Source organism: Dendropsophus ebraccatus, chromosome 1, assembly GCF_027789765.1.
Source record: "Dendropsophus ebraccatus isolate aDenEbr1 chromosome 1, aDenEbr1.pat, whole genome shotgun sequence".
NCBI classification, from domain to species: domain Eukaryota; kingdom Metazoa; phylum Chordata; class Amphibia; order Anura; family Hylidae; genus Dendropsophus; species Dendropsophus ebraccatus.
Window position 1 is genome coordinate 171,732,702 of NC_091454.1, and position 26,789 is coordinate 171,759,490.

General features: G+C 39.5%; 1 protein-coding gene across 3 annotated transcripts in view; it reads right to left on the minus strand.

Annotated features, from left to right (window-relative positions):
- The window catches only part of ACAN (aggrecan), a 92,273-nt gene that overhangs the window by 41,902 nt on the left and 23,582 nt on the right, over positions 1–26,789 (minus strand). For all 3 annotated transcript variants that reach the window (XM_069984785.1, XM_069984777.1, XM_069984792.1), the window contains exons 2-12: positions 19,599–19,675; positions 18,264–18,647; positions 16,565–16,739; positions 16,090–16,217; positions 15,698–15,991; positions 14,359–14,712; positions 13,980–14,154; positions 11,683–11,810; positions 5,399–5,692; positions 3,455–3,649; positions 572–2,554 (exon numbers count right to left, since the gene is read on the minus strand). In XM_069984785.1, the coding sequence (XP_069840886.1) occupies positions 572–2,554; positions 3,455–3,649; positions 5,399–5,692; positions 11,683–11,810; positions 13,980–14,154; positions 14,359–14,712; positions 15,698–15,991; positions 16,090–16,217; positions 16,565–16,739; positions 18,264–18,647; positions 19,599–19,668 (4,180 nt within the window). In that variant the 5' untranslated portion in view covers positions 19,669–19,675. The remainder of the gene's footprint in view (positions 1–571; positions 2,555–3,454; positions 3,650–5,398; positions 5,693–11,682; positions 11,811–13,979; positions 14,155–14,358; positions 14,713–15,697; positions 15,992–16,089; positions 16,218–16,564; positions 16,740–18,263; positions 18,648–19,598; positions 19,676–26,789) is intronic.

Genomic DNA, 26,789 nt, shown 5'->3' on the forward strand with positions numbered 1-26,789 from the left:
TTTTCAGCATGGAAATTTACATGGGAAATCCCCAGTTGATTACAGTACCAGCAAAGTACTATAGATCTTTAAAATCTCATCTACATGTTACAAAAACGTTCTTGACTGAAACTGAACTATGGTGCGCAATTTACAATCTGCAGCTTGTCTATTTTGTTCGCAGTTCTGTAGTGGATTTTTTCCAATTAGATAAATCCGAAAGGTAAAATCCATAACAAATCTGCACCAAGATCTTTATGACTCCGTCCAGTGCGTATTTACCTTAAAGCGGTTATCCAGGCATGGTTGCTTACTTCTAGAAACAGAGCAGCTCTTGTCCTCAGTTTAGGTTGTGGTTTGGCAGCTCAGTTCCAATGTGAGTGGAGCTAATTTGTAATACCACACACAACCTGAGGACAGGGGTGGTGCTGTTTTTCAAGAAAGGAGTTGGACTTTTACTAATTCTGAATAACCCCTTTAAGGTTTATATACAGTAAATCAACAGCAGTATCAACAGCAGAATAAGTTACCAAGAATTGAATAAAAATATTGGGCATTATACCACTGATACTGAAAACAAAATCTATATTACCTTCAACATATGTTACATCGGGCAGAGCTTGTGGTGTAGCTTCCATTAATGGCGCTGGTGTTAGTGCTGGTATCTCATCTATAATATCTCCTGAGGCAGAAGCAGATAGTTCAGTGTCTTTTTTTGCTTCTTCAGGTTCCTTAGAGGCAACTTGTAACTCAGATTCAGGTTGTAATGTGCTAATAATTATGTCAGGTACTGATGTTTCACCAGACAAATCTTGTGAAGAAATTGTTTGGTAACCAGATGTGTCAACACTAGCTTCTGTACTTCCATCAACAGGTTCACCGCTAGTTAAAGGAATTCCAGATGGATCTCCACTGACTTCAGGAATAGAAAGTGGTGCCTCACCACTAATATCACCGGAAGCAGAGCTTTCAATAACATATGGAACAGTCACACCACCTAACTCTTGTGAAACTGTTGGTTTGGTAACAGCTTCAATTAGATCATCAGTTATAAGTTTGATTTCGGGAAGTCCTGATGTAAATCCAGAAATATCTCCACTCTCTTGTGTGGAGGTTAAATCTCCACTTAACTCAAGTCCAGATGCAGATGCTTCTCCTGATGGAAATCCACTTAATTCAAACGCTCCTGATTGTCCTTGACCTGCCTCCTCTGTAACAGGTCCTGTTGTTGGGGCTTCTACTACAGTAAAATCTATATGTGATATTGTAGGGATACCAGATGTAAGTCCACTTAGGTCTTCAAGGCCAGATGTTAATCCACTTCCAATTCCAGATGTAAATCCACTTCCAATTCCAGATGTAAATCCACTAAAATCATCGCCACTTAAGAATCCACTAATGCCTATTTCTCCACTAGGAATGTCTCCAGATACAAAACCACTGCTATCTATATAGCCCGAGGTTTCACCATCAATCCCAGAAAATCCAGATACCTCCCCAGAGAATTCTCCTGAAAACAAACCACTAGATTCAACCGATCCTTTTCCCTCCATTTCTTCTTCTAATGGTTTAGAAACCTCAGTTAAACTTCCATCGATAAGAATAACTCCAGATGATTCACCACTATCTTCAAAAGTCCCAGAACTCTCACCACTGATGCCACTTATTCCAGATGGTTGTCCACTAATATCACCAGAAGATTGACCGCTTATATCAGGCAACTCACCACTAATATCAATTATTCCAGACATGTCACCACTTATGCCAGACAAATCACCACTAGCATCTAATATCCCAGATTCTTCACCACTGATACCAATGAATCCAGATTCCCCACTCATACCAGACAAATCCCCACTTGCATATGGTAAACCTGAGATGTCTTCACTAGTTCCAGATTGAAGTCCACTAGCATCAAAACCTGATCCAGAAAGTTGGCCACTAAAATCGAATTCCCCACTTTCTAGACCACTTAAATCACCTGATTGTAACCCAGATTGCTCCCCTGATGCACTAAACTCAGTCACACCTTTTCCTTCTGCTTCTGTTTCTGGTGTTTTTGTTACACCCTCTATCCAAGTTGTATCTACATGTGTAATTGTCGGGAACCCTGATGGCAGTCCACTAAGTTCTCCACTACTAGAAAACAGTCCACTAATATCTCCACTAGCAGATAGCTCCCCACTTCCAGACTCTTGCCCTGAAGGTAAACCACTAACTAGCTCAATTCCAGATAGCTCATCTCCACTTAAATCTACTGATGATGACCCACTAAAATCTGTGATTTCTGCACCTGACCCGGAAGGTAAACCACTAGATTCTATTTCACCTGATGGTAGTTCGGTAGAACCTTCTCCAGAAACATCTAAAAGTCCACTCGCACTTGTTTCTCCAGAAATCCCAAAACCTGATCCAGATAGTTCTCCACTTATTCCAGAAATGCCAGATACTCCTTCGCCGCTTTCTCCAGATACTGCACCGGATGAAATACCACTGACTCCACTGATATCAGTAGATGCAGATCCACTTGTGACATCTGGAATAACGCTCAAGGGTGGAATTGCTGAAGGACTCACTTTAAGAAAAGAGCAAAATGTACTGTGTAACTATATATGTGTAACTATTGAGAAGTATACAGAGAAAATTAATTAATATGTGCAATACAATTTAACGTGTATATCAGAATTAGAGGTGAGCAAACCAAATCTTACAAACAGAGATTCGTTCTGAACTTTTAAAAGTTCTGAATGAGTTCATTAAGATGGTGGTTGCACAATAAAATACACATAAAAAACCCCAAAAGTGTTTGCTCACCTGTACACATTCCCCTGGTGTCCTCCTATGGTTTTCCAGTGTCTTCAGTCTCCTCCAGCCCGCTCAGCCAATCGCTAAGATGGGAGAGATCCACTGCCAGTGATTGGCTGAGCAGGCTGTCACTCCATACACAAAAGTGACAGTCCACTCAGCCAATCACTGGCTGCAGTGCTGTCCAATCTCAGTCAGTCAGTGATTGGCTGAGTGAGCTGTCATTCCTAAGATAAGACTGAGAGCCCGCTCAGCCAATCACTGACTGACTAAGACAGGACATTGTCAGGGCCAGTGATCGAGTGGGCTGTTACTCTATAGACAAGAGTGACAGCCAATCACTGGCCCTGAAAATGTCCCATCTTAGTCAGTGATTGGCTGAGTGGGCTAAAGGTGGCTGTGGGGGACAGTAGAGAAGAAAGACATTGGGGAAGTGCGGACAGGTAAACAGGGATGAGAGAAATTGCTGAACCATACTAAAAAAGCTAAACGCCTGCAATCGTTTAGCTCTTTTAGTGCAGTTCGGTTAACTTTAAAAAAGTTTTCTCATAACAAAATGACAATTGTTTGAACTTTTATACTAATATTAAAAAGAGTATCACTGTTAGTATATTTGGAAGACTGTTAAAGGACACGTTCTTACAAAGGTAGATTGGGATATCATTCCTACCTGTTTCTAGTATGTCAAAAGTGGGAATGGCAGTGACATTTATCAGCCAGTCTGTCTCATTGTCAAAGTCGGTGGTATTCACTGGTTCCACAGTTGCCATTCCAGAAGGCAGTCCCTCCAAAATAGGTACTACCCCAGTTGCAATTATTTCTTCTTCAATTATTGGGGCACTTGTAATTTCCTCTAATGGGGCGGCTATGGTATGAAAAAAAAGACATTATTATTTTCTTTCAGGAAACCACATCAATATCACATCATACATGCAACAGGTTATTGAGCAGCATGATCAATATTTTAAAAACATTTTTAAATTAACATTTATGTGTTTGCCATTTTTTTTTTAAATCACTCTTAGATCGTATGGATTTAAGCCCTGTTCTTTGTACATAACTACCCTTTTGGATAATTTTTCAGGGCATTTTTAAAGTAAGTTGTCAAGCTGGGATTTCCTTCTAGAGCAGAGCTGGATGTATTGTTTCATTTTACATACTGTACATTTGTACTTGGGGTCTTCATCAGAAATTCTGCCAATATTTCCATGACTTTTGATGAAAAGAATAATAGTGCAATGTATATCACTATTTTTGTTAAAAGTACAGAATCTCTAAAGAACCTAAAGCCCCTGTTACATGGTGTGTTCTTCACAGCAAGCGAGCGCCGACCTGTCAGATCAGCGCTCGCTTGCTCCTTGTTCCCCCGCCTGCTGCCGGTGCTATTACACACGCCAACATCAAGGGGGTAGTAGGAGTGGAGGGGGCTGCAGAGGGGGCTGTCTGGTCGATCGTTAGATTGTCAGGGCAGCCCATAGAAGATATCAGCCATATTCTGCCATCACTCCTATTGCATGGAGCGACGGCAGCAGATCATTGGTATTCTGGTCGTTTGTCTTTTAACATGTTAAAAGACATTGAAAGACAAGGATCAGGCAACATTGTGTATGTCGGCTGGTTGTTGCCATTTATTACACAGAGCGATTATCGTCCGTAATGCCAAAAACGGCTGATAATCAATTTGTGTAATAGGGCCTTAACTTTCAGTCAACGTGGGCATTAAGAAGACAATCTGATCAGTTGTATGAGGGATCTGGCACTGCATCATGGCTTCCATTATAACCTGGAGCTGTAATGCCTGCCGACAAAGCCTTACATATCACATGGTGTCTCTAGTGTACAGTTTGGACTGTATTACTTAGCCCAATATTAGTGCTGATCTTCTTGATCTTGTATATTTGCAGAATCATAAGAATTATTGTTATTCTCATTTACCGAGCCTTCTACATGGCTTAGTAATGGGCAGCCACTGCATTGTGTGTCCCTATATTTCACCAGGACCTATTACACAAAGCATTGTATTGCTGATGATTAATGATTTTCAAATAAATCAAAACCATGTGATCAGTCATTGAATGATCATTTGCTTGTGTGTTGGCTAATTGTTGAACCTATAACGCATGGCGTCTATCGCCTTGCTCAACTGCTAACCACTAAGGGTGATAGGACCTTTAGAATGACAATAATGGAATCTTATTTCTAGAATTGTTTACCCCTATCAGGACACTCATCATAATCCTAATTCTTGCCTAATCTTGTCTTTGATCATGGAAATAGAAACTATAATAGGTGGAGTCTAAAGACCAGACCAATCTGTGTAAATTTACTAGTTTATTGATGGCCCAATACTTTTTGCAACTTGTCATAATGATCCTAATCACTGATGTTATTGCGAAGTAAACGTGGCTATATCTTGTAGGTATATGCAGGCCACATTAGATAGCTTTTTGTACTGCCTATAACATTACATTACCAGAAAATCGACATTAACTACCCAGGAAATTCTAAATTTTTATCAAATGTATTATTTAATTTTAATGAACATTATCCTAGATAATTTTTTCACAAATTTATGTTATTTGATTCAATGGTATTGTTAACATTGAGTGTTTACCTCTAAAACAAAAGGCATGGTGTTTTGACAGTGGATCAGGGAATCCGGTTTGATTTTCATGGACGTAGACTGTGCGTACGCCAGGTTTGTCCCCACCACAGACTTTGCGTGGAGTGACAATAGGGTACCGGACACTGCCATCAGACAGCCAGCCTGCCCTGCACTTGTCAAATCCTAATCTCCAGGCAGCATAAAGCTGTCCAGTGGAAGCTAGTGTAGCATTCTTGCTCTCACAAAATTCAGCTGCTTCTTCTAAAGTGAAGTGATCTGGTCTAGTTACAAAAAAAACTTCACCTGCAAATAAAAAAAAACACATAAAATATTCAAATTTAAATAGACACATTCAAATATATTTGCAGGCCATGATGTACTGGAAAACAACAATTCACTATGAGGCCTGGTTCCCATTACGTACTAACAATGGCTGTCCGTCAATGAATGGCCGTTGTTTAACGTTAAACCTTGACCAGAATTAATTATCAAGTTTTACAACAATGGCGCTCATCTGTTCGTAGCGGGAACCGAGGTTAATATTATGTCTGGCACAAATGTCACACTTGGGGTAGCCAACTGTTTGTAAATCAATAGACAGTCTATAAAAACAGGGGACTTTGATCAGTGCCAAATAAAATAATATCCATTTTCTAATTTGGCCATAAAACATTTGTCCGTGATTTTTGGTAAAGTGGTTTTATTTACATTCACAAAGATAAACTGAAAAAAAATAAAAATACATGTGTATCTTGATAGGCATGGTAAAAGACAATGTAGATATCATAAACTTTGCAACTTTTAATCCTAAGGAGCCTAGTTTTGAGTTTTGACAGTCTTTATGACTGGATACAGATCCTATTTCTGCTATTTGTGTGATTTTCTCTGGGTTTGTTTAGATTATACTTAGAAACAACAAATTAAATAAATTTATATATCTTCATTGAAAAACACCATCATCATTATTATCCACCCGCAGGTTTTTGATATTTAGAATACCAATAATTTCCAGCGCTCAATGTGCCCCCGACATCAATCTTCACAGTATACAGATTTATACCATTAAAGCACAATGTACAAAATAATACCAACAGTCTTATTGAATACATACGCCTACAAATAAAATTCTAGAGTGTATAAAGCACATATAAAATGAATGATTTCACTTTTATTTCTATATATGCATTCAAGCCATATATCTTTACATAGCGAACATTATTAGAAAGAAGCAGTTCCCCCACAGTAGTCTGTATATTGGCACTACAACAGTGGGAGCAGGGGCGGATTTTACCATAGGCCTCAGGTTTTTTACCAAGCCTGGGCCTCCCACCCCACTGTAACCATGGTAACACTAGCGTGGTGTTCACAGTACTGGATAGATAATGTCATGATGGCCTAATTGGATTTAAAAAAGCAGCAATTGTTTGCAAATCATGGCAGAACTGATCTATTGTATCCCCCTACTGAGTGGGAGGTATGTTTGCCTTTCACACATAGCAGCTTTACCTATTAGCATTCTAGATATAAGGTGAAGGCTGTGGTCAACCATAGATCTCCCTTGAAATAGTCATTGAATGTGAAATCTAGCATTTCCCGATGAATATTAGACTATGTCCGTCAGAGCTAAAGCCACTCTTTGTTGGAAAAGAAGAGCCCGTGGATCCTCATCAAAGAGTCTCGAGACACAGGACTAGCTAGCTATCCCTCTCTTTTTTCTGCATATTCATGTTTCCCAGGGGGCAATGCACCTAGGACTTAACTGCATTGAGCGCTTTCACTAGTAGCCTGCAGTGTTGTTGTTTGGCTGGTCTCCCTGAGATCAGCGATCTGTTTCTCTTATGACTCTTTGTTGGAGGCTGTCTTCCCTAAGTAATATGGAATCCCTGCAGGAAATCCTAAGGTTCAAATGAATGGCTGCATGAAATGCAAAGCATAGATGAAACAGTCTGCTAGACTAGAAACCACTCTAATAACCCAACTCTTCTAGCTATATAGAAAGACATGGTGCAGCTGCAGAACAAGCCTTGTCGTCAGTAATAGACCCTAAAGCTATGGTTTAAAAAATAATCTCCCCACAACTTGTTTCTCTACAACACAGTACTGCCTTCAGGGGTACATGAGGCAATGAACCCCTGAAGACACTACTTATTTGTAGAAAAGCATGTGCAAATAAGGTTCTTGTTACTATATGGAAAATAGTGAATAAGGCAATAGAATTATCACCTCCATTAACCTTTAACCCATTTATTACTGTGAACACATGTTTTTATGGTGTCCTTTAATAGTCTTTGTTCTACAGCATTTTTTTATTAAGAAAATCGCTGTACTTTCCTCCATTCAGCTTTCCCTTAAAGGAGTGATCCGGAGAGAAAAAAAAATCAAATTAACTTGTGTCAGAAAGTAACATTTTGGTAAATTAATTGTAAATTATTTCTATTTAAAAATCTCAAGTTTTCCAGTACTTTAAGTTGCTCTGGCCTGCTGGCTTCTAGTTAAAGCAGTCAATGCATTGCCCCCTGGGAAACATGAATATGCAAAAGAAGAGCTTGTGGAGCCTCATTCAAGAGTCTCAAAACACAGGACTAGCTATATATCTCTCCAGGAAGAACCCAGACAAGGGGTGGCTCCTGTAGGGAAACCATCAAAATCACCATATTAAGTGGCTCTATAATTCAATGTAATGACAAGGGAAAAACCAAGGCCAGGTATCCATGCCCATACAGCTGTTTCAGTGTGTTGCCCCTCATCAGTGTGGAGCAGGATTCTGGCTAGGTGGGAGCAATGCCTAGTAGAGCCATAAGAGAAACAGATCACTGATCTCAGAGAGAACAGCCAAAGATAACACTGCCGGCTACTAGTTAAAGCGCTCAATGCAGTGAAATCCTAGGTGCATTGCCCCCTGGGAAACATGAATATGCAAAAGAAGATCCTGTGGAGCCTCATCCAAGAGTCTCAAAACACAGGACTAGCAAGACATCCCTCCGGGAAGGACCCAGGAATGACAAGGGAAAAACAAAGGGCAGGTATCTATCCACATACAGCTATTTCGGGGTGTTGCCCCTTATCAGTGTAGCGCAGGATTCTGGCTAGGTGGGAGCAATGCCTATTAGAGCCATAAGAGAAACATATTAAAAAGAATAGGACCAAGAACAGACCCTTGTGGCACACCAACAACCCTCTGATATCTATTCTTCAGCCAACCACAAATCCACTGAACTATCCAGGGATTAAGTCCAACTCCCACTAACTTCTCTATCAACTCTTTATAGAGCACTGTATCAAAGGCTTTGCTGAAGTCAAGATAGGTGATATCCACGGCACCACCTTCATCCAGCACTTTTGTGATATAATCAAAGAAATCAATGAGATTAGTCTAACATGATCTGCCCTCAGTAAAGCCATGCGAGTTTGTATCCATCAAATTATTGATTCTTGGTGGTGAATTGGTGATCCATTATCTTTTTTTTTTTTTTTTAATTAGAGTTTCCATCATTTTTACTACTAGAGATATTGGCCTGTAGTTACTCTCTGCTGCATCCTCTGTCCATGTCAGGAACTTTCCAGAGCAGTAGCAAATCGCCATAGAAAACCTTTTCTGCTCTGGACAGTTCCTGTCACAGACAGAGGTGGCAGCAGAGAGAACTATGTCAGACGAAGAATACACCACTTCCTGCAGGACATAAAGCAGCTTATAAGTACTGGAAGGCTGGAGAATTTTAAATAGAAGTAATTTATAAACCTGTATAACTTTCTGACACCAGTTGTTTTAAAAACATTTATTTTCTCCGGAGTACCCCTTTAATCCTAGCCAGGGTACCTGACCCAGCTGCCAGTGGCCATCTCTATTCTGAATTAACATTCTAATAAATTTGCAAACATTCCTAAAATTCAGCCTTCTTATTATGGGTTATTGAGTGCAGACTGATGGGGGAAACTTGTTTTTTATTTTATTACAAGTCCACAAAATGTAAAAAGGAAAGTGGGGTGAAAAAGGTTAAATGTATAAATACTTTCTGAATGCGTTGTATTCATTACATCCATTCCAGCCTCTATTTATATAAGTGAAGAGACCATAAAAAAGAGGTGAATGAAACCTAATAACATTGTCTGTGTTGCTGACATTCCTTTAGAGAATTATTCCAGATGGAGGCAATGGTAGTGTAAGTGTGGAGCTATAACAAGACTTACCCTGAAAACCTACTATTTTTTTCTTTTCTTGGCCATAAAATCCTACAGCTTCAACTAACATTATTAGAATAAGTAACAATGAAAAATAATTAGCTTTGCTGATAATTTGTGATTATAATAATAGAGCCTAAAATGTCATGATATTAGACCTCTTAGGGTAATGATTTCCATCTATGACCCTCAACACCCATGAATCCACTTGAAGACTGGTATAGACTGAATTATTCCCTTTGTTTCAGCTCAGATTTCAATTGCGCTCCAAGGAAATAATCTAGACATTTGTTTTTCGGCACAACCTACAGAGCTATGATGTTAGAGCCATGATATTGCCATTTTGCTTCTACTGAATGACTTACTGAATATATTTTAAAAGTATGATATATTAATTCCAGCTTACATTAAGCCACAGAGTAGAATGATAGCACTTTATCGTCAAATATAAAAATTCCCCCCAAAATAATGAGCGCGCTAAAAAACGTAAAACAGTATGGGATATTTAAAGTGACTCTGTACACACAATCTGACCCCCCCCCAAACTGCTTGTACCTTCGGATAGCTGCTTTTAATCCAAGATCTGTCCTGGGGTCCGTTCGGCAGGTGATGCAGTTATTGTCTTAAAAAACAACTTTTAAACTTGCAGCCCCAAGCCCAACGGCCGGGGCTTAGAGTATCTGTGCCCTAACTGTGCACTACCCCTCCATCCCTCCTCCCCACCCTCTTCATCATTAGGAATGCCACTGGAACATTTTCGCCTGTCTGAACATTGCACCGGTGCATTAACGATCCAGCCCATGTGCCGCTGACAAAGGTGAGGAATAGGAGACAATCTGCCTGAAGCATTCCTAATGTGGAGGAGGGTGGGGAGGAGGGACAGAGAGGGTGTGCCAGCCTAATGCATTTTGGGCACGGGGCTGCCAGTTTAAAAGTTGTTTTTTAGGACAATAACTGCATCACCTGCCGAACGGACCCCAGGACAGATCTTAGATTGAAAGCAGCTATCCGAAGGTACAAGCGGTTTGAGGGGGGGGGGGGGGGGGTCAGATTGTGGGTACAGAGTCGCTTAAAGGAGTACCTGTTATTTCAAGTGACTTTTTAGGATTCTTCTGTATGTGAACATGAGGAGTTTTACTATATCTGCCCATTAATTTTGTTGTATATGGCATTTTCAGCATATTTCTTCTATGATAGTTGTTTTTAACCTGCCACTCCTCCTCCTGCCTGCTTAGACTTTTATTCATTTATTCATCTGATCCCTAAATTATCTACAAGTTGTAATCAGTGATTTTTAAGAGTCAGTGTCAGAGGAATTATTCTATCCGATAAGATATATTACCACTAAGGACCACACTTCAGTATCTGGGTCTCCAGTAACCTCTCTTGTCCCTTCAACCAATAGACACAGAGAAGACAACAGTCAAAAAAAGTGGCAAGCTCTCTTCCAATACGAAGACACCCCACCATACAGAAGCAGCTCCAGATACAGTTCAGGAGCATTTACAGCACCTTCTTATAATACCATCTTGGAACCATACTACAAGTAAGATAATCTGACATTTTTTTCCATAACTGTATGATAACCTTGTAATACAAAAGAAGTAGAAGTCTAAGGGGGCATTTACATGTTTTACAGACCGGAAAATCAGAACTCTAGGCATCATGATTAATTATGATGCTGGGAACCCCTAAAGAGTTAGATCTTCCCGCTACTGTACAGACACAATGCCCCCTGAACAGAATAAATTAGGCTATTCCTCTTATTAAGGTGATACTGTACATTAGTAATCCAAAATGTGTATACTTATATATGACTCACATGTCTTGGCCAAGTAGAATATTTATGAGTAGCAGTAATAATGAAAGTGTATACTGGATGTATGGTTTACCACATACCAAGAATGTACATTTGTGTATGAAAGCAAACACCCACTTATATTAAGCATAAGCTATAATATTGGTAATATAGCTAACAATAATATGGCTAAATGATTATCAGATGTAAGGTAGTAGTTATCTCAGCAGTAGTTTGGCATAAACACAAAAAGTACTTTGTCTATATAAAGCTTATTCCCCCCTTGTAAGCTATAACTAACAGTTTGGTCACATACCTCGTAGCTTGTCAATATAACAATATACATCATACTCTTCTGATGGATCCACCACTCCATAGTTCCTCACCCCTGGGAATCCATTCTTATCTCCATGGCAGTTCTCACGAGGATTCACAATGGGGTATCTGCCCAAAGATATACATTTTTAATACTCTTACACAATTGCCAAGTCTTCCAGCTCTTTACCAACTTTTTAAAATTGGTAGCTTAAATACAGAAAATATTTTGTGCTCTGACTGTTTTGCCAGTTTTTTTCTTTTGTATTTCCTTGTTTTCAGTTTCTTAGAAAAATTAAGCAATAATGCTCAAGAGAAAGAATGTCTACCACATTTCATCTGATGAAGTTTCTTTTGTAGGCTTGAGGCCCCCATACACTTTCTTCATAAATTGGCTAATCCCACGGCTGGGTGTATAAGGTTAATGGGCGGGATGAATTTTCACTATCCGACCCCTTTATTCTCCTTCTCGTAGGCATTGTTTGGCTAACAGTTATTGAGGGTGTATAGGTATCTCTTTTCACATGCTGGTCTTAAATAAAATTCAGCCAGTGTTAAATTTACCAGATTTAATAAAATTGGAGTTAGCTTTATGTCTCTTAATAAATCTGGCCCATTCGTGGCTGCCTGTACACATTTGTCTGAAATTAGTTTGGAACTGTGTTTCTGCTCCTGTTTCTCCTGTTTACAGACATAAGTTTTAGGAAAACTGATGAACTTAAGAGGCCATATCTATTTCAATTAAGCCCCTTCCCCTTTATGATATGGCCCTCCCACTTAGTAATTGAGGCATAAAGTTATAAAAAAGTAGTTGGGTCTGCAAATGTATTTGAGGGGGGAAACCCATCAATTGCTAATACCTCCCACCCCCTTCCACCTTGGCTTGGGTTCATGAGCTGGATGAAGTAAATCCAAAATCCATCCCTTGTTATAGATACTTAATCATGCTTAATAGAGGCTGTGTGAAGCAGCAAAAACTCTCCTGGAATAGAAGACTTGGGGGAGATTTATCAAGCTAATAGTATGATTCTCTTTGTTGTCCATTCCTGCTAAACAAAACATAGCTTTCATTTCTTAGGTTGCTCTGGTAAAATAAAAGCTGAGATGTGATTGGTCTCACTAAAAGACAGCTTGATAAATCTCCCCCAATGTGTCCTTCTCCTAACCTTTAAAGTCTGGCATAATAACTAGTGGATTAGCTAATCATTCAGCCAACGGCTATAAGCCTTGACTCACCCAGTAACCAGCACATTTGCCTTGGCTGACTACGGCATGCAATTACTGCAAAAATATACTTTTAGAAATGTTGATTTGTTTTGTAATATATAAATGATACGTCCTCCCATTTGTGCCCCAGGCAACCGTCTACACTTCTGGAGGGGCGCTAATCTTGACCTTTATAAATGGTAGCATACATCTGTCAGGTTTGACATCCATGGAAAAAAGGGTGTGGGTCTTCTTGGAGAAGATTACATGTTTACTCATCTATATAAATGATAATTTATTTGCCAGGATCAAACCCGTCAGCAATTCGGGCTTATTCATTTCCATTATTCCAAGTTATATTGGAATAATTTTCAACAATTACCTTATTGCTACTGATTATGAATAAAACCATATTTAGACTGAGTACTGACCAATCATATCCTGCTACATAAATAAAAAGGTACGGCGAACATAAGAGAGGTGTATACTTACCTGTCCCACTTTACCACAGATGCAAATTCTAAGGCCAACCCATGTCTGTCACTGTCTCCTTCTTCAGAACGTCTGCTGACCCGCCATGCGGACAAGATATGACCTCTCAGCATAGGCAAAATAGTGCTGTCTATGCTGAGTGGTCATTTTCTGTCCACATGGCACTTCATCAGAAGTTCTGAAAAAGAGGTTAGCTGTGGCAGAATGGGATGGGTAAGTATACACCTTACTTACTGTTTGTTCTCTGTAGTCCTGGCAGCATGATACAGTAAGTTAACAATTTACACTGGACAACCCCTTTAATCATGAGGTTCACTCATCTCTAACTTTAAGTCCTGTCCTTTTGGTATTCAGTTTTTGTCCAGCATCACTGAATTTTTTTTTTCTTCTTCTTTTTTTTTTTTTTTTTTTGTAAAATTTGAATTCTTCATGAAAATTGGTCATTATGCACAAAAACATTTCATGCCGCAAAGCTATAAATGTGTCAGAATAGAATTAATTATTTGTTTTTGAATAAAGATTCATAAAATTGATTGCTTCCAAATAAAGCATACAGTATGTAGACACATATTATAGTCCTTATGCATCTTGTTATCATACCTGACAGTTTGATCTGATATCCAGCCAGCATCACATTGATCGAATCCAGCGTCATAGGCAGCCTGGAGCTGAGCAGGGGTTGCAATAACAGCATTATTGTCCAGACATGCCTGCTTGGCCTTGGCAAAGTTGAGGGAATATCGACTGGATCCAGCTCGGTAATGGAATACAACACCTTTTGAGAAAATACATGGTAAGTTTTTACTGTAAGCCTTAAAGAGACATGCAAGCTTTCAGTGTCTGATAATTTGGTTGTATTTATTTCTTTAAATTATGTTTATTTTATTTATTTATCACAACCCGCTTCTTCCTGGTAGAGTCATATATAGAAGTGCTAAAAAGGATAAAATATAAATCATCTCAGATACTCGGCACTCACCAGTGTCAGATATGGGTTTTCCTGGCTTAGCTTCATCAATAGCTGCTGTAACTGGTAAGATTTGCCCTTCTACTGTGCCAGAGACATCAATGGAAGGAACAGCTGTGATATTTTCCAACCATAGTTGAAGTCCATCTTCGGTGACGTTTTCTGTTGGCAGCAAATCTTGACTAATAGGCGTTCCGGGGAATTCTGGAGTTGCTGTAAAGCCATCTTCAGAAGGTGTGAGGGTGAAGTTTAGTCCTTCTAGAGCAGTAATGCTGCCACGGGCTTCCTCTTCAGTAGCATTTCGGTGAAAGATGAGTGTCAGGCCAGACTGTGTCACCGTTTGAATAGTAATATTGTCAGCATCGTCTGTTCCAGGAGCAAGAAATAGAAGCAAATCAGGTCACTTTCCACATTCAGGGATTTAAAAGTTGAGCTACAGAGCAACATCTAGCAAATTATTCTGCATGTTCCTATCTGAATAGAAAGAGCCATTATGTTGTATCAGCTGGTGGGGCGTCTATATTGTGGCAGCGCAAAGCCAATGCTTCAATAGTAGCAATGTTACCAGAGTAGCTACAATTCACTACAAAGGACTAAAAAAAAAGAATTAAACATTTGTTTTCTATTCATTATTTTCAACTTTACCATCTTTTTTTTTTTTTTAAATCATGCTGAAATCTTGCAGTTTTTATTCTGGACACTATGCCCAAAACTAAGCAGAAATTTCCTGTTCTGTAGACATCATTTTCCAGCAATGTCCTCTTTATCATCACAGACAGAAGTACAATAAAAGGTGACATGATTATATGAATGACAGGACCGGGACATTAAAAATAGCTGAAGCGCAGAGCTCAACCTCCCCCTTCCTGTAGAATGACCTCTGCACAGGTCACAGAGAGTGCCTAGAAAATGCACTTGTTCTAGTGAGCAAGGCCATTGTGACCATGCCCATAGAGTTTGCAGTAACACATATTTCTAAATTCTGATAAAACAGGCAAGATGGCTGTCCTCATAAGTTACTAAAAATTAAATTTAAAAATTCCAGTCTAAAAATGAAAAGAATATGCAAATAGCTCTGCAGCTTTCCCGTAAGTCATTGTCTGGCTCTGATAGGAAGCCCTGGGACATAATTGGGAGCTAAGGCAAGCCATACAACTCTTCAGAATTAGGATTTACCCATCTGTGTACAGCTTCTTCAGGGTTATTGTCCATTGTCAGCACAGGGCAGGGTGCTGTCTGCGTGCACAATGACCCAATCAAAGAATAGACACATTCACTTACTGTTACACATATGTATTGTGCATGCATGGAATAATGAAATATACACATATCAAGAAAAGTGAAAACTGACCATTATAGCAGATAGCATCATAACGGGAAAGTGGATCTGGATATCCGGTCTGATTAGGATGGAGATAAACTGTTCTGACTCCAACTAAGTTTCCGCCACAGTTGGGACGTGGGAAGGCGATTGGATACCTAACGCTGCGATCTGCCAGCCAACCAGCACTGCACACATCCATGCCAGTTTGCCAAGCCAGATAGAGTTGTCCTGTTGTGGCAAGCTTGGCACCTAAGTTTTGGCATTGTTTTTCTGCTTCATAGTAAGTAAACTTTTCAGCAGATGATACATAAAAGACTTCACCTAACGAAGAGAGAAAGATATCATGGTTAATGTGTCAGCTGATTATTACATTAGTTGGTGAATGAGAAATGGAATAGATAGATGTAGTTTCAGTATACCTATCATTTCTTCAGCATAACAATATACATCATAAGTTTCATCAGTGTCTCGAATACCATAAGTTCTAACTCCTGGGAAAGTTTCTTTGTCACCATAGCATGGCTCACGTGGATCATGGATTGGGTAACTGGAAGAGATATATAACATATAAAAAATAAATTCTATCTATCTCCTTTAATATGGCTAGCAACAGAGAAAATATGAGAAAATATCTATAACAGCACCATCTACCAGTGCAAAAGATCTAAAAATGCCCCAACCCAAGCTAACGATAAGGCTGGGTTTACACACTACAAATCAGCCGTAAAATAGGTTTACACATATAGCAGTTTTAAAAAAAAATATTTAATAATGTGTTCTATGAAAGTCTATGGAAAAGTAGCGCCAGTGGCGCATGTATAGCACATAAAAATTGGAATGTTGGAATTTACTAAAAGTGTATAATGTGTGAGTTTCAGCTATATCAGGTCATACCGCACTGTCTGATCCGATAGCCACCCAGCATCACACTGGTGATATCCATCATCGTATGCGGATTGGAGTTGCTCTGGTGAAGCAATGGTGGCGCTGTTCTGAATGCAGGCTTTTTTTGCATTTTCAAAGTCCAAGGTGTATCTGGTGGAGATGGCTCTATAGTGGAAAACGATCCCTGAAGCGAATTAATGAAGAAGTAAAGAAAAAGGATGAATTCATGTTTCTTTTTTTTTTCCTCGAAAAAATGCTGTTGCACACCTCTCAGTAAATCAGGTGGATGGGAGGTTGTCCCACGCAAGTACAAAAATCAATTCTAGTTCCAGTGCTGGAGTAGTTTTTGCCTGCTAGCATGCATAAGTCATGATAAATCAGGCGTTGGATGAGGCACACTTCCTGTCTGCCTTGCAATGCCCCCTGCCCTCCCATCAGAACAGCAGGGTGTAAGCAAGAATGTGAACCTTTTCACTGACATATGTCAGGCACATGTTCAATAAATTCCTCCCAGAATTGTAACATATTAGTTTCATGGGATGTTTACCATTGATGTAAAAACACATGTGATCATCAAGCTTTTTCTCCATAGGAAAACACTGGAAGACATGCTGTATTCCTTAAATTAACCCACTGGGAACAGTTCTAGCATCAGTTTCCCCCTGGCATTTTACTACCAAGCCTGAGGGAAACACTAGGCTAGAAGTTCACCCTACATGATCTTGCTCCTGTCATTGCCGATGGCTCTCAAAAAGATATCCGATATTTGAAAGATGGCCATCTATTATGATCATGATCAGACGTCTTTTTTAAGGCCATTGGCATTTTTCCCTAAAATGAGGAAAATTGGCTTCTACCATATGGATTAACTCAATAGGGTGATAGACTAAACTGAGTGGTTGTGTCTTTTTCCAACCTGGATGCTATTGTCATACTTCCACCTGAAAGATACAATGTTAATTGGCCAGTAAGCCAATAATTACTATATCCGGTGATACTTTTCTGAAAATAGCAAAAACATGTATATAGTTAAATATTCTAATAATAAAACCGGATGATATAAAACATTAAATTGTTTGAAAAGATGAAAATTTGAGTTATTCCATTTTATAATAATAATAGTAGGGTAAATTCATAAAAAAATTTACTTTTTATGAGTGATAGAATATTTGGATGAGATGAAACCTTTAACCAAGATAAAGCAAAGTGTTGCCTGATCAATTATAAAAAAGAAAAAATCAGGTACTGGATACAAGTAACTAAGTTATGAATCTGGATTCAGTATCCTTCACATTAATCTGTAAGTCATTATATGTTATATATAACTTGCTTATAATTCAGAATAGAAAATGAGATTTAGACAACCTTGTATGACCTCTATAGAGATACAGCACTTAAAATGCTAATTTTGAACAAGTTTTAAAGACATAACCTTTCCTGCTACAATATAATACAGAAGATGTTTTATAGCCTGTAATAACTTTCAGGTTTTATATTTACCACCAGTCTTGTTTTCCAGTCTAAACATGGAAGGGCAGCCAAATAGTTGGTTGAGCCATTTAAAATACATTAATCTTCTTCCTCAATGATATTACTGGCTCATAATTTAAATTATTATTGGTTAATCTTGTACAACTTTGCCTGTGTGCACATTTTGGGTTAATCTAGGAAATCATATATTAAAGATTGTATGACTTAAATAATCTACCTTTCACATTGACCTGGACTGTGTCTTGACTATCTTCGATTCCATGCGTGACTTCACAACGGTAGATTCCTGAATCTTTGGACAGTAGGTTTACAATTTCCAAGCTGACATCAGTAGGGATGAGAGGATAGTTTGGCATTGAAATACGTCCTTTGTAGGCTTCATTTACACGGATTTGACCATCAGTGGCTACCAGTAAAACCGTTTCTCGTCCTTTGTTGTGTCGGCTCCATTTGATTCTAGGTGTTAAAGGAGGTGTCGAGGGGGCCACAGTCACATGTTCCAAAGCATTAATGTAGTAGCAGGGGATAGTAATTGAGTGTCCTAGTTTACTGTTCAGTGAAGTTTCTGCGGGTATACTCACACTCAGTGAGTGAGCATGGTCTGTAAATTAATTTTAAAAAGTATTAATGGCTTAAGGAAAATACATAGAACATGCCACTACTGACTATATTTTCTTATTTCTATTAATTTTATTGGCTAATCTACATAATATATAAATTGTCAAAAATTGAATGGTAGCCATTAAAGTTGCATAATGTGGCTACTGAGTGATATGATAATTATGCATTTTGGCCATGACTACTTGTTTACACTCAGTATGCAAGCATAACCAACTATGCCCAATGGCTTGAAGGGCTGGAACACTACTAGGAGGGCAGTAGTTTGCTTATGCAATACAAACATCCACAAAAACATCCTGAGGAAGGCTGGTGAGAGTAGTTTGTATTTTTAGATGATTATTTTTAGATCATACATATTGACATTGTGAGATAGCCAATAGCATTCTGATGCCTTATTGAAGGATACATTATTGCAAATATAAACACCTCTATTTTTACTGAAACTGTGTATACTTTTACTTTTTATTTAATCTGGATACTGGATACAAATGCGGAATGCTAGAACAAGCCAGGAGAAGCACTTGGCTAAGCACTTCTTTTCCAGTCTGGCTTCTCTCGCTGTCAAAATACAATTCTATAGGTTCTTCAGGTTCTATAGTAAGTCTATCAGCCTGCCTCCTGCAGTGAGAAAGGGGAAGCAGCGAGTGGGGGAGAGAAGTGGTCAGCCAACTGCTTCTCCTGGCTTTAACAATCGATGGGGTTCTGAACACTCAGACATACACCAATAAAAATTTTTACTTGTCTCTATGAGATGTCAAAGTTTTTTTTTAAAATGACATAATGCTTTAAAAAAGAAAAAAAAGGCTTATGCTTCTAAAATTATTTTTAAACTACAAATGTGAACATCCAAAAGTTTCAATTAAACATTCCAAATATATTGTTATGTATTGAATATTATTGCTTATGAATTTAACTGAGTAGAACTACTCACCTGAAACCTCCTCTGATATTGCTGCAGCGATGACACGCAAACACACGAACACTAATAATAAAGTGGTCATAGTTTACCTGTCAATGTAAATGTACAAAGTCAAATAAATGTAACACTTGACAAAGTAAATAAAGAATAACAAAACAAATAATTACAGAATAAAATAATAATTATTATTTCGTAGAGCCCAGTCTTGTTCCTCATCCCTTGTAGTAGCAAACCCAATTTGTATGATATATTCACTGTCAACTGTGTTTGGCCTCTGCCCATGTTTGGATGTCTAGGAGTCCGATTAGAATTAAATTGATATTTTGCTATGACTGACCAATAGAGTGTACAATAAAAATATTGAATACATTTTTTTAAAGAAAAAAATAAAAAAACATATTAGATGCATAAAGTAAAATCCCTATAAAAAAAACTTACAGGTAACTTCTTATATTCAAAAAAATTGTCACCATTCATATACCATTAGAGTGTCCCTTGGGCAAAAATGCAATAGGCTAAAAATAAAGTCAGTAACATCCAAAAGCACCACCTGTAGTATGTTCCTAGGAGATCCATGATGCATAAAACTGCTAGGTGGATGGCAAGGTGAGACTCCTACCTTGCCTAGAATACATTGAAGGTTTACAAAGACAGAATCCAATGCAAAGGGACATTAAAGAACATCAAGACTATAATTCTTATTATCTGGCTTGTACAGGAGAATGACATTTGAAGAAAGTGAAGGAAAAAAAGTGTACATTTGATATGAGTAACATCCAATGGGGTCCCTAGTAATATATTTTCCCAGGAAATGCATGTCCATAACAAGAATGATAAGAAGGTCTTTGAAGAAGATTTCACCAGGACACTATAACAGATGAGGCCACAGAACTTCTCAATGACTAAATGGTGGTAAACATTACGAAGCTCGGAGGTCATAACCAGGTATTTGTAATGTCCATTGCGAGTGTTAAATTCTATCTTCAATGTTATAGATCACGTTAAAAGCTCTGTGAAAATCAACATTAAAAAGATGTTTGTACCCATTAACTTGACAAAATTTACAGAGATAAGAGGGGGAAGATAACAATTGTATGCTTTGATCTTGTTTAGGACTCTACAGTTTATGGAGGGTCCCAAGGAGCTGTCCTCATCCATTATGAAGGAATTTTCTAGAGTTGGAGATGATAATTTAAGAAATTTAATATGGCTGCAAACCTTGGCATGCAGACATGTAGGTCATTACAAGTGTGATCTGAGTAGATACTGGGTCTTGGCACATAGTGGTAAAAGTGCTAACCTTACTGTCCTACAAAAAGTCTCTTAGTGGCAACTTTTGAGTAGTGCCTCTCTTGGTGAATGAACAATGGATAGAAAAAGATCACCAGTAGAGAGGATCATTTCATCCATCAATAATCACAAGCAGCTCCCACATTTTCCGTGCCCCACATGCAGACACAGGTGGTCCCTTTATTACACATCTTAGTCTTTGCACACATTGCAGGCCCTGTTTGGACAGCCAAACACTTTCCTTTTAGTTTGCAGTGGTTTTGTGAACAAGGAGTCTGGACAGTCCACATTATGTTTGGGATCTGACAATGGTCAGATTTAAATATGGAGGCTTCATTGTAAGTGCTTCAATCATGCCTTTGCTGTAGAAATTGTGCCCAAACTGCTGATGTGATGATCTGGGGAGCTATCACATATGATGGTTGGTCATACCTAGTGGTAATACGAAGGACTCTAATAGATTAAGTAATTCATGTCCATAACATCCGGAAGCCATGAGTGTAACCTCTTATGTCAGGGCTTCCAACTGGCATTTTTTAGGAGGGTAATATTCACCCACACAGCAAGGGTTTTCCAGAGATGTCTTTCCCAGATTGTAACACTTCCTTGGCCTGCATGGTCATCAGATTTATCACCAATATGGTCTTTGTGAAATAAGTTGTTTAGTGTATTAAACTTGATGGCATATTGTGTAGGGACAGAAGATCCCAGGTAGGATATCACAGGAGCAACAGTGGAGTTGTGCCCAAGCTCCCTAGAGGATCATTGCCAAACCGTTGCTCATTACTTTCCCATAGAGTTGAAGCCAAGCCTGGCCTTCTCCAGAGAACAAGTAAAATAATATAGGATATCTTATCCCAACTGAAGGGAAATTGTGAAGCCTGAGTTTAAATAAAATAAATCACTTGCTCAAAAAGGTCTTTTTTTGGATTCTCATCATATCATTGAGAGGCAGAAAGGTGTGGAAAAGGTCCTGTGCCAAGAGCTGGAGAAGTTTATCTAAAGAAGTTGTAGGTTCTGCACAATCAGGTTTAATAAATTCAATGATATTGGTTGCATCCCATCTAAAGGCTACCACCAGTCTGGTGCTGAGTAAAATAAGGTCTGGAATCTAAGGAACAAAAGGACTGGTCAGTTACTCAGGTCAAAGTCCATAGAGTAGTCAACGAATAGCAGTAGGACACAGCAACAATACCAGAACTAAACAGTAGTCAGAAACAGAAGTCAGGCCAGGAGTCAATGGTAGAAATGGCATAGTAGGATATAGAAAGTGACTATATGGCAACACAGATTTTGTGAGAGCTATGATGAATATGTGGAAATGTGCTTCTTTAATGAGTCCATCAGGTTTCTGTTACTATTTATTTTAACACAGCTAGGGGTCAAAAGTTCAAAAAAAATTGGTTTGAACTAGACCTTGATGATGTAATGGACAGAACCTAACACTCACATAATTAAAAAAACTTTTGACATGGCAAAAGTTTTGTTTAGATTGCTAAGATTTGTGTGGAGAAGTGCTTGGCTGAATGCTTCTCTCCCAGTCTCTCTGCTTGCTGCCAGAGCTGAAATCTATATCTAAGTCTAAGGAGCTGATTGCCTTCAGTAGGGAGAGAGACTGGGACAATAGTGCCCAGCATGTTGTTTCTCCAGGCTTGTTCGAGTGACTGGTGGAAGTCTGAACACAAAGAACCCAACCAATCAAAACTTTTGAAATGCCCCTATGTAAGAATTACAGTCATTCATAAAACAATATATGCCCTTGTTTTACAGTGTGTGAATGTTAGCAAACTTTAAGCCAAGACTCATTTCAATGCTGCTTAAAGAGGAGCTGCTGCTGCCACCCCCTGACCCCCAAAAATGAGATTTTACAATAAATAAATGGCTTAGAATGATTTTCTAGGCCTTTATATGTAATCATAAATGTTCATGTTGTTCGGGTACTCTTTAGGAATGCCTATGTAGCAGCTGTAGAATACTACAATGCAGAGAATTCAGACAGAAAAATATTATATTTTTATGTTCATATATTTCTAAAGAAAAATGTCATTTTAATTTCATGCCCTCAGATACATCTCAAAAGGGAACTTTGATTAAATTAGAATTTTGCTTCAATTTTGCTTTCCTTATTTATAAAATGTAAGATCAAAAAAAGCTTTTAGACTCTTTATTTAATGCAATTAACGAACAAAACAGTAGGATTCTTTCACAAGGGATATGCCCGTCATGAAAATAGAAGTCTTGGATTTAAGGATTAATAAAAGAAGCATAATAGGATTTATAAATATGCAATGAAAGTCCACAAAACAAGCAAGCAAATAAGAAACAATATGTACATCGGAGCTAGCTCCAATGCCAAGCATTTAACCGCCTAAATACTGTTATTAATTACCATACTTCTCCCAAAATAAGACCTACCCCAAAAGGTCAATACAAGCTGCAGGGGAGGCAGGAATGGTAAGATGATGCACAGTAGGGGACAATGAATATGGAGGGGGGGGGGGGGGGGGGGTTGTGAAAGTTTTGTGGGCCAACTACAAAGGGGGGGTGTATATAGTATGGGGACTACTGGCAGAGAGGGGAGATAGGCATACAGGATGAAGGTCTAACTACAGGGGAGCTTACAGTATCAGAGTCTAACAACAGTGGAACATACAATTTGGCAGCTAACTACCATATAGAGTGGGGTTACAGTGTATGGGGCATATTCTGTTTCTCTGAAAATAAGACGTACCCCAACAATAAGCTGAAAATAAGATGATTAGGAGTGGTGCATCTGTCATCTATGGGGCTTAATCTCCTTCTCCCCCCTTTCTGCAATAGCATGCCATTAAGAAATAAGCACTGGTCCTGCTCCTCAACACTCATCTCAGAAGAAGGAAGAAAATAGGGGGACCGGACAGAGGTGAATGGGAGCTGGGGGGGGGGGGAGCAGAAGGGGACAAAGGGTAGGAAAGTATGTTTATTTTTTCTATTCCACTCCACATTGCAGAAGAACATTATTGCTCCATGGGGAAAAGTATGCAAATTATCTCTCCTCTAAAAGAAAAAAGAACTCTCTCTAGTCATCTATAGCTAGCTACTATGACAAACTATAAAACTGACACTCACTCTTACAGACAGATATGTTTATGGTAAAACATTTACCATGTACAGTATTGATAAACTGTAAAAAAAAAAAAAAAAAAGTGTATGTTCCAGTAGTATACATTACACTCACAAACTTTTTAATGAGACTACTTCAATAAACTGCTTGCATCATAATGTACAGATTGCATTAGCAAGAAATATTAAATAGGGGCCTTACATAGACACAGACCTTTACTAAAATTCACAAACCAGCAACATATACAGCCGCGTGGCTGTGTCATTACAGAGCTGCCAAAATTCAAGCACTTTCCCCGCTCCCAGCTTCATATTGATACATGATGTCAGATGGGTAAAGAGTCCACTATAACAGTCCACTTTTTGCATCTCAGTTTTCAAGATTGTCCAGGCAAAGCCAAGCCTGTTGGCAATTATGTAAGTAAAATACAGTGGCTAAGAAAAGGTTTCCAAGATGACAGGAGTTGCAGGAGAGTCGTAAATATTTTATTGCAAGTACAAGCTATAAGGAAATCCATTAACATTTCTTTCACATTTTTGGACCTAAATTTTTTTTTTTCACTTGAGAGACATACACAAAATGATACCGGAGCACCAAGCAGGGCAACACTTCCCTATCGGAGACATGCAGCATGTAAAAATAATGACATTTTAACTATTTATGGCCACAATTTTATTATTTTAACTGACATGGAGACAGATTTTCAAAGAGAATATAAAGTGATTACTGGATTATAAATGCTTGACTGTTCGTTGCTTAATAGGGGGATCAGTAAGAAAGAAAGTTTGTGAATCCTTTGAAATTTTCTATATGTCAGCTAGTGATGAGCGAACGTGTTCGTCTGAGCTTGGTACTCGATCGAGTATTAGGGTACTCAATGGTACTCGTTACTTGGACGAGAATCTCGCGATACTCGAGGAAATCTCATCATCCGTTTCCTGTAAGTTTGGGCGCTATTTCTCAGCCAATAAACATGCAGGAGACTCTTTGGTACATCCTGCGATGACGTGGGACCCATACATGTCGATAGCAGCGATTGGTTGGCCAGATCAGATGACCCTGCCATATAAAACTCGGCGCCGGCAGTGCTCGCTTCAGACACATGCTGTGAGAGATCAGGGACAGAGCTGCTGCTGGTCAGGGAGAGTGTCAGTGTAGGATTTAGCGTTCCAGTAGGCAGGGTATATACTAGCAATATAAACAAACAGACCTTTTATTAATACTATTACTAGAGACTGCTGGCTGGGAGTTGCAGTGCTGCTACCGCGATTTAACCAGCACACTGTGGTGACCGGCTGCTGGCAGAAAGGGGGCATTAGGTGTTGGATACACACCCCTAAGAAGTGCTCAGTGTACTCCTTTTCGATTTTGGGGCTGGTGGTCCTGGTGTACTACACTGTATTGCTGGGATTTGTGGTGCATCCTGCATAGAACTTCACTGCTTATTGTACTGGGGTCCAATACAAAGAATCCGTAGCACTCGTTTTCATATGGAAAGGTGTTCAAACGTTTATTTACAGCGTGAAAAAAGCAATGCCAGGTAAATTACAATACTTTTTTAGAAAAATAATATTTTGGGTTATGGCAACTGTGGACGTTTCGACCCTATCCAGGGTCTTTCTCAACGTCGCTGAGGTATGATGAGGAGTAATGCACACCTGGCGCTGTCCTATGGCGTGTCAAGCGCTGTGCTGGGATTTGTAGTGCATCCTGCATAGAACTTCACTGCTCATTGTATTGGGGTAACAGAAAGTGTGTACAGTTGGTGTCCATACCAGATAGCACCCCCTAAACTAGTGTGTACTACACTGTATTGCTGGGATTTGTAGTGCATCCTGCATAGAACTTCACTGCTCATTGTATTGGGGTAACAGAAAGTGTGTAGAGTTGGTGCCCATACCAGATAGTACCCCCTAAACTAGTGTGTACTACACTGTATTGCTGGGATTTGTAGTGCATCCTGCATAGAACTTCACTGCTTATTGTATTGGGGTGACAGAAAGTGTGTACAGTTGGTGCCCATACCAGAGAGTGAGGAACTGGTGGATGAGGACGAGGTGACTGACCCAAGCTGGGTGGATAAGCCTAGTGAAGACTGAGCTTCTGAGGGGGAGGCAAGTTCACCTGCAGGACCGGTTGGAAGAGGAAGAGTGGTGGGCAGAGGGAGAGGCAGGGACAGAGCGAGTAGATGAGCAACTGTTTCATGGAGTCAAACTCTCGTGGCCAGGGCTAGATGTTCCGAAGTCTGGAGGTTTTTTAAAGAAACTGCGGATGACCGACGGACTGTAGTGTGCAACGTGTGCCACGCCAGGATAAGTAGGGGAGCCACCACTACCAGCCTAACCACTACATGCCTGCGCAGGCATATGAGTGCTAAACACCCCCTCAGTGGAACCAAGGCCGTTCAGTGACTGCAAGTCGCACCCCTGCTCCTTCCCCTGTGTCACGTGCTGGCTCTGTCAGTCCCCGCGCCCAGGCCCCAGGCACGAGCGCCTCCCACCCTACACACACCCCTTCACCTCCACTATGCTCCACACCCTCCAGCAAGGTGTCCAAGCGCAGCGTTCAACTGTCCCTGCAGCAACTCTTACTTGCCTCCATGTTGGCTACTGCTGGGCCTTTACTGGCATCCATGTTGACTACTGGTGTGCCGGCCCTTGCCTTGTTGTTGCTGGGCCTTAACTGGCATCCATGTAGACTACTGGTGTGCCTGCCCTTGCCTCGTTGTTGCTGGGCCTTAACTGGCATCCATGTAGACTACTGGTGTGCCTGCCCTTGCCTCGTTGTTCTCTGTGTCCTCACTGCCATGC